General features: G+C 32.4%; 1 protein-coding gene across 2 annotated transcripts in view; it reads right to left on the reverse strand.

Annotated features, from left to right (window-relative positions):
- The window catches only part of TMPRSS15 (transmembrane serine protease 15), a 121,909-nt gene that overhangs the window by 77,497 nt on the left and 28,190 nt on the right, over window positions 1–16,222 (reverse strand). For both annotated transcript variants that reach the window (XM_078358592.1, XM_054249036.2), the window contains exons 8-11: window positions 12,306–12,414; window positions 8,905–9,011; window positions 2,393–2,533; window positions 1,584–1,733 (exon numbers count right to left, since the gene is read on the reverse strand). In XM_078358592.1, coding sequence (XP_078214718.1) covers window positions 1,584–1,733; window positions 2,393–2,533; window positions 8,905–9,011; window positions 12,306–12,414 — 507 coding nt within the window. The remainder of the gene's footprint in view (window positions 1–1,583; window positions 1,734–2,392; window positions 2,534–8,904; window positions 9,012–12,305; window positions 12,415–16,222) is intronic.

Raw genomic sequence — 16,222 nt, forward strand, 5'->3', positions numbered from 1 at the left:
TAGTTTTGCATGTTAATTAGATTCATGCACTGAGAATACCTGATACGGTTTGGCTCTGTGTCCCCACCCAAATCTCATCTCCAATTGTAATCTCCATAATCCCCATGTGTTGAGGGTGGGACCTGGTGGGAGTGATGGGATCATGGGAGCAATTTCTCCAATGCTGTTCTTGTGATGATGAGTTCCCACAAGATCTGACGCTTTTATGTATGTTTGGTATTTCTTCCTACACACACTCACTGTCTCTTGCCTGCTGCCACGTAAGACATGTCTGCATTGCCTCCCATCATGATTGCAAGTTTCCTGAGGCCTCCCCAGCCATGCATAACTGTCAGTCAATTAAATCTCTTTTCTTAATAAATTATCCAGTCTTGGGTATTTCTTTATGGCAGTGTGAAAATGGACTAATAATACATGTCCTAGAAATCCAAAGATAAAAGAGACTAGGTTTTTATTCCTGAAAAGAATACTGTGGTAAAAAGAAACAAATAAGTGAGTAAATATAATGCTACCAGATAGGAAAAACAGAAGAGGTACTTAGAATATTTAAGGGAAAAAAGATTTGAATTTGGAGGTTTTTGGACAGACTTTGTGGAAGTGATTGTATGTGACCTGTATCTTTAATGCCTAGAACTACAGCTGGTTAGAGTTGGCTTTTAACATTTATTTGTTTGAATAGAATAGTATTCTCTTCAGTAATCTATCAGCAAGTCATATTACAGGATGAATTTTGCCTAAGAAAATTACATAAATGCACAAATTGTCACTCTGTTTTCTTTTGTAATTTTCTTTATGCTTTCCTTCTAAGATTTGTAACTCTCATTTCAGTGATTATATTTGGTATTATGAATATGTTTTCCAATAATTTCATGACTGATCTTCCCACTACAAGTTCTTTACCTTCTAATATTTCACCATGATTTCTGGTTTCTCAGCAAAATATTATTGTCTCTAACATTTCCATGTGGCATCTATTTCTAATATCTCATTCAGATGAAAAATGTACTTACAAATCACAACTCTATCCTATTACCATGCTTTACAATCAGACTTCCATAGGGCTTCCCAGAAGAAGCAAATCTACCTTTGTTTCACGATCATGCAATCTTGTATGTTGGAAATGCTAAGGAATTCTTTAAAGGAACATCAGAGCTAACAAACGAATTCAGCAAGGCCGCTGCTGAGTATAAGATCAATATACAAAACTCCATTTTATTTCTGTGCACTAGCAATGTACAGTCAGAAAATGAAATTAAGACAAAATAGACCGAATTTCAGAAAAGTTAATTGCCTCACACAAGTCTACTTATTTAATAAGTGGCTAGTCTAGGATAACAACCTAGTCTTGTCTCTAATGGCCTCTGTGTACTTTTCAACATTTTGTGAATATATAGGGTAAACCAACATGTTTTTTGAAACACACTCAGTTTTACTTGACTGCTTGATTACCATTTTTCATTTACTTACTTCATAATTATAAAAAGTCTAAAAAGACTTCTGCGTTTAATACTGCTCACTTTAAACTGAAGAACAACACATATCTCTCTCCTTTTGAGTATTTATGAATTAAATGTGAATTATACCTGACACATTGCCAAAAGTGTGGTCAAAATTGGGTCCAGTAAAAGGAGGAAAGGTGCTTCCCCGAATCCTTTCCCATTCATTATCATCATTTAGATCCTGGATCCAGAAACAAAAGCCATCCTCAAAGTTACAATTAATTTTCTCATAATCTGTGAATGAAAAACAAAAAAACAAATTTAGTCCACAATGTGAGTAGTCGTATTAGACTGTATTGAAAATAATCTAATCTTATACAGCTTATACTTGAGTGACATGAACAAAATCATTACTTTTTAAAATTAATCTTAATTCTTGCATTCTACTTCATTTTTTAAAAACAGCTTTTGTTGCTGTTAATACATTAATATGATTCTTGTATTCCATCATCGTATTAGCAAACATAAGTTTCTTGTCCTTTAAGTTTTACATCTTGTCTCCATTGGTTCACGCACATAAATTTTGTCCCGTATTTTTCTCCCTCCTGTTACTAACTGTAATACCTTGATCCAAATTAAGTGTATGTAGAATTTTCTCTTAATTAGTTTTATGCTAGTATTTTATAACTTGCAATGCTTTCAGCAAATAAATTTTTAATATGATTTTATATTGGTTTATAAGTTTTCTCAAATTGGTTACTTGATTCCTTTGAAAAATGTAAACCATTTTCTAATTTCTCATTCTTTTTAAGTTCTAAGAAGAGAAAGATGCATATAAAAATACTCATGAAAAAACTTACACCATGAAAATTTTAGATTCTGGTATGTTTAAAATTTCATTATAACATTAAAGCATCTAAAAATTAAAAAGCTAAAAAATAAATAATACTTACTATTAAGCTCACTGCTGTTAAATGCTGTATATGTTGCATTAAAGCCAATATAATAACTTTCATCAGATTCTATAAGAAAGGTGGCAGTAACTTGGTTGGAAAAAATTCTTATTGTGCCAGGATTAGTTTCCCAAAGAGAAGCTACAAAATAAAATGAATAACTGTTATATGTATATTTCAATCTATTCATCTATCTATCCATCCATCCGTCTATTTATCCAAATATCTATCTGATACCACTTAGTTAGCTAAAAGCATTAGTCTTATGTTTATTTTAATTGAAATATCTCTTCTCTTAAACATTAGAAAACCTCAACTTATTATACATATTTATGGTTTGATAAAAAAGGTATTTTTAATTATTAGCTTTATACACTATATATACATAGAAAAGATGCATCCATTTACTGACAAAGTTTGTCTAAGAAACACCAGTTATGCAGTTTTAAAACTTAAAGTCAACTTAGCTTTGTCAGGTATTTATTGTGTCACATTCACAGGGGCTTAATCTGGATACAAATAATAGAAAGAAAGGAGTATTGTTTGGTTCTTTATGCTTGTAATTATAAGACCTCAAAATAATACTAGGTGACTTAAGATTGTTTCTGCAGCATTTTATATTGATTGTAACATTTTTCTGTCTTGAGAAAATGCTATTTAGGGGATTTTTTTCTTTCATTTTTGATTGTCAAATGTTAGTATAGTACTTAGGTTATAAAAAGCTTTCAAATGATGCTTTTCTAAATCATTGTTACATAAAATTGGTTTTTATAAAAATGTATAGCACATACATTTTCAAATAGGGTGATCTTGCCTCAAGGGGGGGTAAAAATTGGTTTTTAGGGAGAAAAACAGTTTTAATTTTTAAATGTGTAAAGCTTGGACATACCCAGAGTCCATGAACAGATACACAGAATATAGTGTATATGAAAAATTAGACTTTCACATGGAGCAGTTGGAAAATAACAAGGCCTTAAAAGGTTTCTTAGTGGAGGTGGTGATAAAAAAAAGTGTTAAGAAATAATGCTTTAGCATTTTAGTTTGACAATCTGAACAGGGCATCAGATTCAGGTCTATAAAAATACCACACTTGCAGATAGGAGAAAATGAACCACAGTAATGTATTCAGTTCTGAAAAGAGACAGTTTTATGAACTATTGGATATCCTGTGATTATGTAGTAATCAGGAAACATTGTGATACATGCAATGTAATTTCAATATAATCTAATAGAAGGGACATCATGAACAAGCTTTAATACACATCTTAATGTTTTCACACCAAACATGCATCATGCATTCAATGCTTTTTCATGAAGACCTATATAAATTATTTAGACTGTTGCCATGCCAGCATGCATAATTGTGTAATTTAAATTCTTCTCATATTGAAAACCTTTGGAGTTCATAAGTGTTACTCATGTAAGGGATGTGAACAGTCTAGAAACTTAGCTTTAAACCCATCTGCCTCTATTTTTCTTTTTATTCCATGGCAAAGGAATTCTCTTGGACAATGACTTCTGGCTGGCTTTGAATATGGCTGCTGGTTCAATAACCCTTTAGTGTGTTGGATTTCATAGTGTGTTGAATTCTCACGTTATCTAATAGAATTGCACTAGTCTAAAAATCCAGGAGCTTGGGAGGCTGAGGTGGGCAGATCACAAGGTCAAGAGATCGAGACCAATCTGGCTGACATGGTGAAACCTTGTCTCTACTAAAAATACAAAAATTAGCTGCCTGTAATGGTGGGTGCCTATAGTTTCAGCTACTTGGGAGGCTGAGACAGGAGAACCACTTGAACACAGGAGGTGGAAGTTGCAGTGAGCTGAGACTGCATCGCTGCACTCCAGCCTGACAACAGAGCAAGACTGTTTCTCAAAAGAAAAAAAGTCCAGGAGCTTACCTTGACTTCCATTAACCTGCTTCAGACAACCCCCCTAAAATGGTGTGGAATATGTTTCTGTAGAGATTTAATAAAACTTTCATCAGGTATTCTTAAAGTCTCCTTGCTTAGTAAGAATCCCAGGACCACAGATCCAGTGAAAGCCACATATCTTACAGATCCAGGGAGTAATGGAGGGTAGTGGTTAAGAGCAGGGGCCCCAGCATCAGTATTTGATTGAGTCCTGGTTCCATGTCTTACTAGACTTCTCTGTGCCTCAGTTTCTTCTGTAGTGTTACAACATTTTTTCCCATGTAAGACAGTGACTGGTAATACTAAATGTTCAATGAATTCTATCTTTTGCTTTTCTATCTCACCAACTAGGCAGTAAACCTTGAAAAGGATGAGATGATAATTTAGTGTTTTCTGTACCTTTGTCATTGTACCGAAGCATAGGAGATTTTTAATCAATATTTGAGGGCATATTTCAAGATGTGAGTAAACAGAGTAATAGAATTTGGCTACATAAAAGCGACAGGGTTTCTGTTGAAAGAAAAAACCAATTACCTAATATCTTTTAAAGGATGACTTTTTCTCTAATATATCATAACAGATAAAATAACTTTTTGACATTAATTCCTTAAGAAAATCTAACATCTTCTACTAAAATCTAAAACTTTTCTGGATGGCAATTTATATTGACTATCAAGCAGTCACTTAAATGTGAATTAACTCATCATTTCTCTACTAACAGCAAAGGTTCTGGTGAATAGATTTGTGAAAGAAGAAAAGAAACAGTATGATTAAGATGTGGAGAATTTGGAAAGAGGGCAATGGACAGGGAAGACCAACTTTCAACACAGTATGATTCAACAGATCTAGTTCAAACTACTTACACTATCCAATTTATAAGAGTGAAAATGCTGCAACTAGAGAACCATCTTTATTATAAAATGAATTTCTAATATATTCAACACATCTTAGTGAGTGCCCACTAAAAATTTAGTATGGGGCCAAGTGCTGTGACATAGAAAAGAAATAACCAGTTTCCTCTCTTAGAAGAATTCATATTAGTGAGTTAATAAAAATAACCATAGACCAGGAGCAGTGACTCATGCCTGCAATTCCAGCACTTGGGGAGGCTGAGGCGAGTGGATCAGCTGAGGTCAGGAGTTCAAGACCAGCCTGGCCAACATGGTGAAACCCCATCTCTACTAAAAATACAAAAAAATTAGCTGGGCATGGTGGCAGGTGCCTGTAATCTCAGCTACTTCTGGAGGCTGAAGCAGGAGAATCGCTTGAACCCAGGAGGCGGAGGTTGCAGTGAGGATCATGCCATTGCGCACCAGCCTGGGCAATAAGAGCAAAACTATGTCTCAATAAAATAAATAAATAAATAAATAAATAAACAAACAAACAAATAAGAATAGAAATAAAATAATTATATAAGGGAAAAATGCTATGGGAGTACTGAGGAAGGAATCTTTAATTTTGCCAGCCAGTATGATTGGGGAATCTATGAGAACTTCTGGAAGGGATGCCTTAAGCAAAGCTAGTGCTTGCTAAAATAAACTTTCCATGTAATATACCCCTATCAACAGAAGTGAGTGTATGGGTGCTTTTAAGTATACATAAAAGTTTCCTAATAAAATCACAAAATTTACTAAAAATGCTTTGCCTTGAATAATGTTTGCATATATTAATTCCATATATGCAATGTGATTATTTTTGTTGTAGGATAAGTTGAGAATTCAGGAATACACACTATGTTTATTAGGTAACTTTGACTATAGCTATGCACACTTGTATGTGCCTCAGTATAAGCATGGCTGTACACAGTATTAAGCTGCAGTATTAGAAATATATTGTCAGCAGTCCTGTGGGAATGGAGTACCACGTAAGCACTTGAGATAAAAAGAATGGCATAACAACTATGCACTCAGAAACACAATTCCTAGGCTAAGCATTTTGAAACCGTTTTCAGTGTGCTAACCCAGGCAGTTTTGTTGTCTTTCCTTGAAGATGCATACAAACATTTATAGATTTTCTGAGCACTAAATTAAATAAGCTCACTCACCATCTTCTACCCCTTTCATATGAAGTATTAATAATTATTATGACTATTGAATTTAATATTATACTTTCATCACTGCAACTTAAAGAAAACACTTTTGAAATAACTTTCCCAGCACTCTATTTTGATTTACTTCAATTTTCATAATTATTTGAAGACTACTGTACTATCACTTTATGTAATGTCTATATTTCTCTGATACTTTTCAGCAGCTAGAGAACTCTCCCATCACAACTATAGATAAATGACTGGAAACATACCTTTAGAATTTGTTTATGCTGATTTATCCAATCAGATATGTAACAACTATTTTATGATAATAGATGCTTGTATTTCCTTATACTGTCTCTATACAATCAACTTGTCCTAAGTATATTGTACAAATAATAACAGTATTTGAGATTTTATATTTTGAATTGGAACCTAATGAAAGCAAACCTTGTAACCATGTTTCACATAAAGAAATTGCTAAAAGATTCGGGGAAAGATGAGCTTGTGACTTGAGAATAAAAGTATCAGCATTATTTTCACACAAATTAACTTTACAGTTATGGCAAATACTGCTTGTCTCCATTGATTATATACTATAATACAATGTGATAAAAATATATACCGATTGGTGTCAATTCAGATAAACAAACTTTGAGTTTTTACAATACACCAGACTTTGTGCTAGATGCCAAAGGTAAGATATTATTAGTTCTCTTAGAAAAAGTTAGAATTTTTAATTTTAAAATTTAACACCCAACACATTTTCTGATATTTTTAGATTATAATTAAAATATTTAATTTTTAAAACTTCAAAATAAATTTTTATTTCAAATACCTTAAAATTAAGCAACTACCTATTATACTGTAACTACATATTCGTAGATGTTTTCTGCTTGAATATTCAGTTTATTACTTTTTAAATTAATTGTGCATTAGTCACATGACTATGCCTAATTATTTATAAATTTATTCAAAAATTGCTGACTCCCTAAACATCTGAAAATAGTATTTAGATAAATCATAGTGTTTGAAAAATGAGAATATCTTGTGCCTACCACTTATTTACCCCCAACCTCTATAAATGTAGATTTTATCTTCTGTAGACATTATTAATAACATCTACATAATTGGTTTGGAAGAGCATTTATTGGATCAACTCAAAGTGCTGACAACACTCCTCTACACAGTGCAAGTGAAAAATATATGCTCAAGTTTATTAATGCCACATTAGTCCTTGGAAATCTTTATATGAAGTAGCCTATTTGTCCACTTATGTAAATATTTATGTTGATAATAATTTTAAGAAACTGCATTTATCAGCTATAGAAATAGATTTGTGAAATAGTTGGCCCATTTTTTAAGAGTTAATGTGACTTACCATGAATTCACATGCTTTATATATACTCATTATGATATTTGTACTTGGGCTTTTAAAACACAAAGAATAATTGTATTGTGTTTCAAGTCAGAGAGTTTGAGTTTAATTTCTGCCTCCAACACTTATGTAATTGTGAACTTATGGTTATTTAATATATTAGACCTCATTTTACTCTTCTGTAAAACATATTTTGCAGATTTGTTGAAAAGATTAAATAAGAAAATGCACATTGATTATTCAGCAGAGTATCACACATCAATACCTAATAAAAATGAGATACTGTTAGCATATGCTTAAATATTTCTCAAATCATTAAACAGGATTCACTTTTCGTTACCCACAAATACAATTTGAAAGGCAAAGTTCTTAAAATAAATAGTTATTATATAAATTAATCACAGGTGTCATCAACCTTATCTTAGCTCAACACTTAACTATTTCTCCAACATACAAGAAAAATAGTTATTCCCTTTACTTTATTTCCACATTCTGTACCTCATCCTCATTTTATTTCCTTCTGGAATTTTGCCCCTAATTCCACTGGCTACTCTGAATAGGTCTGTGTACTTTGGGGCCACGTGGAACAAAGTGGCATGAGCAGATGTATGGTACTAGGACATTCCCTGCCCTCTTTTCAGCTTCTAGCCCTGTCCCTGTATAATGATAAATGGTTATGTAGTTACAATACCATCCATCCTCAGCTACCATTTGCTGAGCCTACCTCCTGGGCTAGACAATGTTTCAGACACTTTATTACTATTAGCCTGCAGGAGACTGAGAAGCATGGTGCACATCAAAAATGACAGCACCTCTGTGAATTTATAACCTATGCAATGTCAGAGACAAACAGAATAGTAATTTTCAGGTATTGTCTGAATTTGGTTAATTGGGACTAACATTTAAGCAATGTGTGGTAACCAGATATATAATTCTTTTACAATTTTCACATAATTTTAAAGATATTAATTAGAAGACCACCATGTTAAAATGTAACTGTTTTATTATGAAGATCACATAGAGTACTAATTTTCTAATTTTTATAATGAGAAGCAATTCTGTTTTTTTTCTTTTTAGTTTTGTAAGTTTCAAGTCAACATTCACTTCAAAATCAAAGGGAAAACATATTACTCCAGAAAGTTACCCACATATTTTCATTTTCATAAGTAATTATATATTTGTTTCAACTTACCTCTCAAAATCTTGCTTGATCCTACACCTTCATAAATATTTAATATATCTGTATAATATGTATTAAAATGATCAAAGCTCAGTTTAATGGCAAGTCCTTGGTTTACACTAAATGAAAAGCAAAAAAATAGATCATCACATTTTTAGCAGTTGTCATATTTCTTAATGCATCCTAGAATTTGTATGTGTTTTCTTGTGGTGAGTACCACATAATATGGTATCTACCCTCTTAAATTTTTAAGTTTACAGTGCATTATTGCCAATTATGAACACAATGATATACAGCAGATCTCTAGAACTTTTTAACTTGCAAGACTGAAATCTGTATTAGGGAATGACAACTCTCCATTGCTTAGTCCTCCCAGTTCCTGGCAACCACCATTCTACTTTCATTTTCGTGAGTTTAAGTACTTTCTATGCTTCATGTAAATGAAGTCATGCAGTATATATCTCTCTGTGACTGGCTTATTTCACTTAGCATAATATTCTCAAGGTTATTCTATGTTGTGTCATATAGAATATTTCCTTTTTTATGGCTGAATAATATTCACATATATATCACATTTTCTTCAATCATCTGAAGATTGACATTCAGGTTCTTTTTACCTTTTGGTTCCTGTAAATAATGCCAAAATGAACATGAGAGTACAATATTTCATTGAGATAAATATTCAAAATTGGGAATGTTATATCATATGGCAATTCTATTCTTAATTTTTTAAGGAAACTGCATACTGTTCTCCATAGCAGCTGTACCACTTCAGGTCTTCCCAATATCATTTGTGGAAAGGATTATCCTTTCCCCTTTATGTTCTCTTAGTATCCTCATGGAAGATCATTTGATCATATATGTGAGGTTTATTGTGGCTTTCTATTCTCTGTCAGTATGTTGCAGTTTTGATTACTATAGCTCTGTAATACATTTTGAAATCAGAAAGTGTGAGCCACCAAGTTTGCTCTTTTTTCAATTTTGTTTTGGCTCTTTGGGTTTTGTTGTGGTTCCACTTGAATTTTTGGATTTTTTTTCTATTTCTGTAAAAAACGCCATTGGTATTGTATAAGGCTTGCATCTGATCTGTGCATCACTTTGGGTAATATAAATATTTTAACTATATTAAGTTTTTCAATTCATGTACATTGTTCATACCATCAAGGTGACAGCTATTAAATTCTATAATTGTTATTTACATACTTAAATGTCTTTTCTAACAGAATTTATATGACTCAAGGACAGGGATTAATTCATTCATCCCTATATTATCCCTGTATTATCTAATACTTTATAGAAACTAGTACATGCTTATTGATATAAAAAATAATTATCCAGCTGCCAGTATAAAAGCATGGAAGGAAAAGTATGACAGTTTCATCAGAAAATTTAAATTTGATATTTAAACTTATTTTCATTTTTAGATAATAGTGTCAGAGAGGGGAAGCTTAGTGAAACCTCTATTTACAACTCCACTGTCCTACTAAAATGTTACAAAAAGAAATATAAATAACTCCTCCAAGTGCTTTGTAAGTACAAAGTTCCTCTGAATTCCTCAGAAAGGGAGATGGCTGAAAGAAATGAAAGTGTGTATAGGTGAAAATGTTCAAGCCTCCTTAGACATGAGGTTGGCTAGATCATCTGCAAATGGACCCAGGAAAGGATTACAAGGGCTGGTAATACTTAGAGATTTAGTTTCCAAGGTCAAGATTGCATAAAAAATGCAGATTAGTTACATTTATAAATTATTTCCATTTTCAGTGAAAGAAATTAAGATTTTCTACAGCTTTCTACTGACATTTTAAATAAGTGATAAATTTAACATTTTATTTTCCTAATGAACAATGCTAATAGACATTTATAAATGCTTCTTTTAAGTTTGATGCGATGGGGTGTGTGAGTGTGTGTGTGCGCACACACAATTAGGAGAATAAAATATATGTATATACGTTTTATATATATTGTTGAGAATATTGTTTTCACTTTACATTTATATGTTTATATATATGTGGACATGGAATGTGGAAGTGAAATGTATATGAACTGATTCAAATGTCATTCAAGATAGAGCAAAAAAGACATATAGAGGCTGTTCTCTAAACATACAAATGTAGGGTGGAAACAATATTCTCCAACTTGGTTAATTTTTCAACTGGCAATAATTACTTAGAACTGTCATTTTTAATTCATAGTCTTATTTTTGATATAACAATAGCACGTAGTCTAGAGCGTGAAAAAATGAAAATTGTGTTTTTAGTTATATCACATATCTCATATGGGGCTGCACTCCAAATAGAAATGAAAGAGAGATATTCTTTCCTTGAACAATGCCAAGTAAGTGTGTATAGAACAGTCTTTTTGTCACATATCTTCTCTGAAATATGTCTACACTGATGATTATTTTGGGGGTCATTTCAAACCGTTTGGCAAGAACCCGAGGCTCTACTTTTGAACTTTATTTAATCAGCTATTATATTTATTGCCCTAGTTTTCAAGTGAGTCATCAGAATGATTAAAATTATCATATTATAAGTCAGACTAGTAAAACATAATCCCATCTATATTAAGAGAAATGAAATGAACTAACTAAAATGTAATTTTTCATAGTGAAGTCTATTATTCTGCACGTTCTGTTGGGGAAATAGTCAGCAGTTTAACAAGTAAGTTCTTATGGGAGACTTATATTACATGTTAACATATTTAAGGCTATAACATTTTTAATAGTTTTAATAAATGTATTTCAGGATCTCATATTTATGTGAGTACAAATTCTTTTTCTCCTTGGAATATCTGAAAGAAACGTAAGGCATTCCTTGTCTGTGAAAATGCTTAGGTAAACATTAGGGTAGGTCAGCTGTCAGCAGCCTAATTATTTTGATTATCTTCATGATTGGATTGGTTAATTGTATTAAGAATATGGAGGTGAAAACATTTGGACTGACTGATCCAAATGTCATTCAAGATATAACAAAAAAGACATATATAGAGGATGTTCCCTGCTCTTAATCTGCTGTAACTGAATCATGTTTTAGAGATTTCCAAACAGTAAGTGGCAAAATGAGAAAGAAAATATTTTACAGACAAATGCAGGTGATGTGAAATTCCACTTCTCATGATTTACAGTGTGTGTTGTTTGCCTGCCAGCACATGATGAGTGTTGGCCACAGAAAGAGAAACTTCCTTCAGAACCCAATGAGATGACCCCACTTATTAGATAGTATTGTTCATAACACAGAATACCTTTTTAAAAGGTTAAAAAATGATAATTTTTGTATAGTTTGTCAGTTGGGAGGTCTTTGCTTCATAGTTAATGAAAACAATGATTCTTTTAAAAAAACTACGAAAGCAGTAACACATTGCATCAGAGAAATACTTTACGACTTAAGAACAGAAAATATAAGATTGTGTATTACCGTATGATCCACTGGCAAACAACACTTGATTCAGAAGGTTTTGGATAATGAGTAGCCTGGAAAGACCCAGATGATTCAGTTAACAAAAATCTTCCATCGCAAGCTGTGGCTGCAAAACGATGCCAATTAATATTACACAAAAACAATCCTGGGATTCAAACTGGCTGTAAGACATTTCACAGAACACTCATGGCAAAATCTTTACGAGGCTCTTTTATAAAACTGAAGTGACCAAATGATCGTAAGATTTCATATTTAAAACTTATGAGCCATTTTTAAATACTCATACCCATCCTATCATGGAGTACCTTAGAAAAGCACTGTCTTTCTAAGCTGCACTTTCAGTGTATTCTTCCATATTTGCAAGGAAATAAATGTATCTGAATTGAAAACTGCCAGTTTAGACAGATAACTAGTCATTTTTTTCTTATTTTTATAATTAAATTGGAGCTAGGTGAATTTCAAATATATGTACAAAGTGCTTTGTTTTTTGAAAATGATTAGAATAAGGCCAGGAAAATGATAGTACTAGTGGCCTGTGCAGAATTCCATCCAACCAATCTGTTAGCCCATATTTTAAAGTTTTTAAAGAGCTCCCAAAGGAGTAGCTACATCAATATGTTCAATATTTTCATACAATATTCCTGATTCTGCCTTTTGCTTTCCATAATTACTCATTTTCCTATTTTAGTTTTTATAGTAGATTTATTTCATGAATTTATTAGTTGCCTTTAATTTATATCTGAATTTATTCAAATTAGATTAAAATCTTCTTGAAGGCATGAACCAAGAGCTATTACGTATAGATTTTTGTCTTTTTTAATATGCAAAAAACCACATTGATTTTCACAATTTTTAGTCTTTCTTACATTATTTTCCTCCTGGTTAGTTACTTGGCTATGTTGACACAATATTCTAAAATTATGACCCCTACAATGTGTTATCTCTGCATATTACAAACTCTTCATATGGAGAAGCATTAATGGAGGATAGAAAAATCAAAGAAATATGTCAAAATGTCACTTTTGGAATCTGAGTGTTTAAGCTACTTCTAAATTGAGCTATGAAAAAGCTCATTGTAACATTGTAAAGTGATTCTATCAAATTACATAATACAAGCTATTTTATGACAAAACATTTTATGTATATAAAAATAAACAGATTAAAAACTAGATAGCAAATAGAAACCATAATAAAAATTTCATGTTTTTATTAGGTTTTTGCTATTTTTGGCATATATTTTTTTAATGGGTAAACATTTACTTTGATAAGTTTATTATTGAAAGTCTGCTTGAAAACAACGGCCTAGGAATTCATTGCTAGCTTATTACAACCTGAATCGCAGAAGAAGAAAAGAACGAATAAATAAAGAACAGGAAAAAAGAACAAAGATAAGAAAACAAAAGATAATTCAAGAAGCAAAGATTAAATTATGAACAATGCAGCATAGATCACTGAAAAAAAAGAAAAATTGTGGTTTGTAGAGTTAATTTAATTGCCTTATGTATAATAATGACTGCAACAAACAAAAAAAATTAAGGCTAATTTTTCATGATTTGAAGATAAGTAGTAAAATATGTGACTTTTTAATGACTTGCTAAATAATTTTCTAACTGTAAAAGCAATTCTCTTTTCTCACCCTCAAGTTTCTTTTCCACTGTAAATCATGCCAAAAAAGTAGGATAATTAATGCCCTAGATTCAAAGACCATTAAAACCAAAATTACATTTGCTTGTATTTGATGTGATATATAAAGCTTTTAAATCACAGTTGGTCAAGAAACAGCATGGACTCAAAATTGTAGAATGTGTGGTAAAGTCTGCTGCTACTGTAAAGTTCATATTTGAGTTATGATACTTAAGGACCAATGAGGTAGAATGCTCAATCCTATCAGTGCTAAAATACAACTGCTAACATTTACAGGGTGTTTACTATGTGCCTGTCATTTTCCAAAATTATTTTATATGTATAAATGTAATTTGCATAATAACTCTATGAAGTTATGAGGGAAACTGAGGCATATTTGGGTTAAATAACTACCATAAGGCCTCCTAGCTTACCAGCAACAATTTAAAGACAGACAGTCTTATTCAACTGCATACTGTGGAATATTGCCTAATATTACAATATATTTATGTACCTGTCACCATCATGATGACATCACTCACACTTTGAACTAAAAAGCGGGGGGAGAAAAGCATAAATAAAAGAAGAAACAGGAAAATTTTAAGAGATTTCCATGTTTTTCAATGTTCTTAAATTTAAAATATAGGCCACATTTGCAATAATATTCCAGAGCAAACAAGAGGACTCGAGAGAGAGAGAGAGAGAGACAGAGAGAGAGAGAGAGAGAGAGAGAGAGAGAGAGAGGAGAGAAAGAGAGAGAGAGAGAGAGAGAGAGAGAGAGAGAGAGAGAGAGAGAGAGAGAGAGAGAGTGCAAAACAAGATCCCTTTAAGAATTTGTAAAACCTGTTTGTAAAGCTGATAAAAGTTTAGTCATCATTTCTATCCATTCACCACACATTTTTTGGGAAAGGTATCAACAGTGTGTTGCACAACATGAGTCATAATTTTCCAAAAAGCTGAGTTATGTCGCTAGTTTCAAAGACGGTTCTATGTTTGAAAAATTCTATTTCAGTTCTTTCCTGAGCACATGACTAAACTACACTTCCCCAAATCCCTTGCAATCAGATAAGGTCATGTGACTGAGTTGGCCAATGAACGATTGTAAAAGTCACGGTGTCTGTTTCTGAATATGGTTTTCAAATTTATCTGTAACATTCTTCCTTTGTCAGTCAGCTGGTTGTAAAGGATCCAGTGGAGGACTCAGCGGACAGGGAGTGGCAAGTAAGGAGCAGGCATCCTGAATGCCTACATAGAGCACAGCCCCTTGCCATCTTTCTTTCATCATGATATGGATGATAAATAAACTGTTATTTCCTTAAATTGTTAAGATTGTTTATCACATTATTTAGCCCGTCCTAAAAAGTATGATCAATTTTCCTGTCCTGTTTTCTATCATATTACTAAGTTTCAGTGGGAATGAATACTCTACAGGTCAAATTCTGCTCTAATTAGGCTCTAGTTAATTCCAGCATACAAGTAAATACAGAGACTATTTCAAAGGTATTTGAAACAAAATTATGATAGTATTGAATTATTTCTAATAGCAAAGATCAGAATGTCAAAATATTATCATTTCAAGATAGAGGCTTGTGTAAGGTGCTTTCTCATACATTATTAAAATTTAATTTCAGTATGTTTCTGGAGAACCTAATAGTACAAATGACCATGAAGCTGGATAGGTTTGTAGGAAAAAATAACAGTTGTGGATGAGTAGGATTGCTGGTTGTTAGGACTTTTTAGACTGTGCAGTGCTTTCTAATGCAGCATCATAAAAAAATTCTGAGTAGAAGATAAATGAGCCTGTCAAATAATATCAGCCATTCTATTGCACTATCAGAAACTTTGCCTGAAATGGGATGGAATTAATAAGGGTATGCACTTAGGACCCACTAAGAGCTCCCTCTGCTGGCTCAATATTCACTAATTACATCTTTGCTCATGGCGTTGAAATCTCAAGGATATATAAATCAAACATGATGTATGTTCACCCACCAAGCTCTATTACGCATATACATGTGAGGTATACAAACTATGAGAACACTTGCCAACTTCCAAAGAATTAAACATTGGCTTAAATGCTGTGAATCAGCATCTTTCCTTCTCACAGATCAGCTAAAAAGTGAACTTTCCTGCTGATATAATTCTAATCAGAAGAGAAAAACAATTTAAAGAAATCTTGGTTCAGCTATAGTCAGCTGTAAGTGTGCAAACCTAATAACTAAAAACTAAAAGGGAAGCTGCATGAGGAAGACAACATTAATAACACAAACCAGAATCAGAGCTCACAGCTG

The sequence above is a fragment of the Callithrix jacchus genome, chromosome 21 (genome assembly GCF_049354715.1).
Source record: "Callithrix jacchus isolate 240 chromosome 21, calJac240_pri, whole genome shotgun sequence".
NCBI classification, from domain to species: Eukaryota; Metazoa; Chordata; class Mammalia; order Primates; family Cebidae; genus Callithrix; species Callithrix jacchus.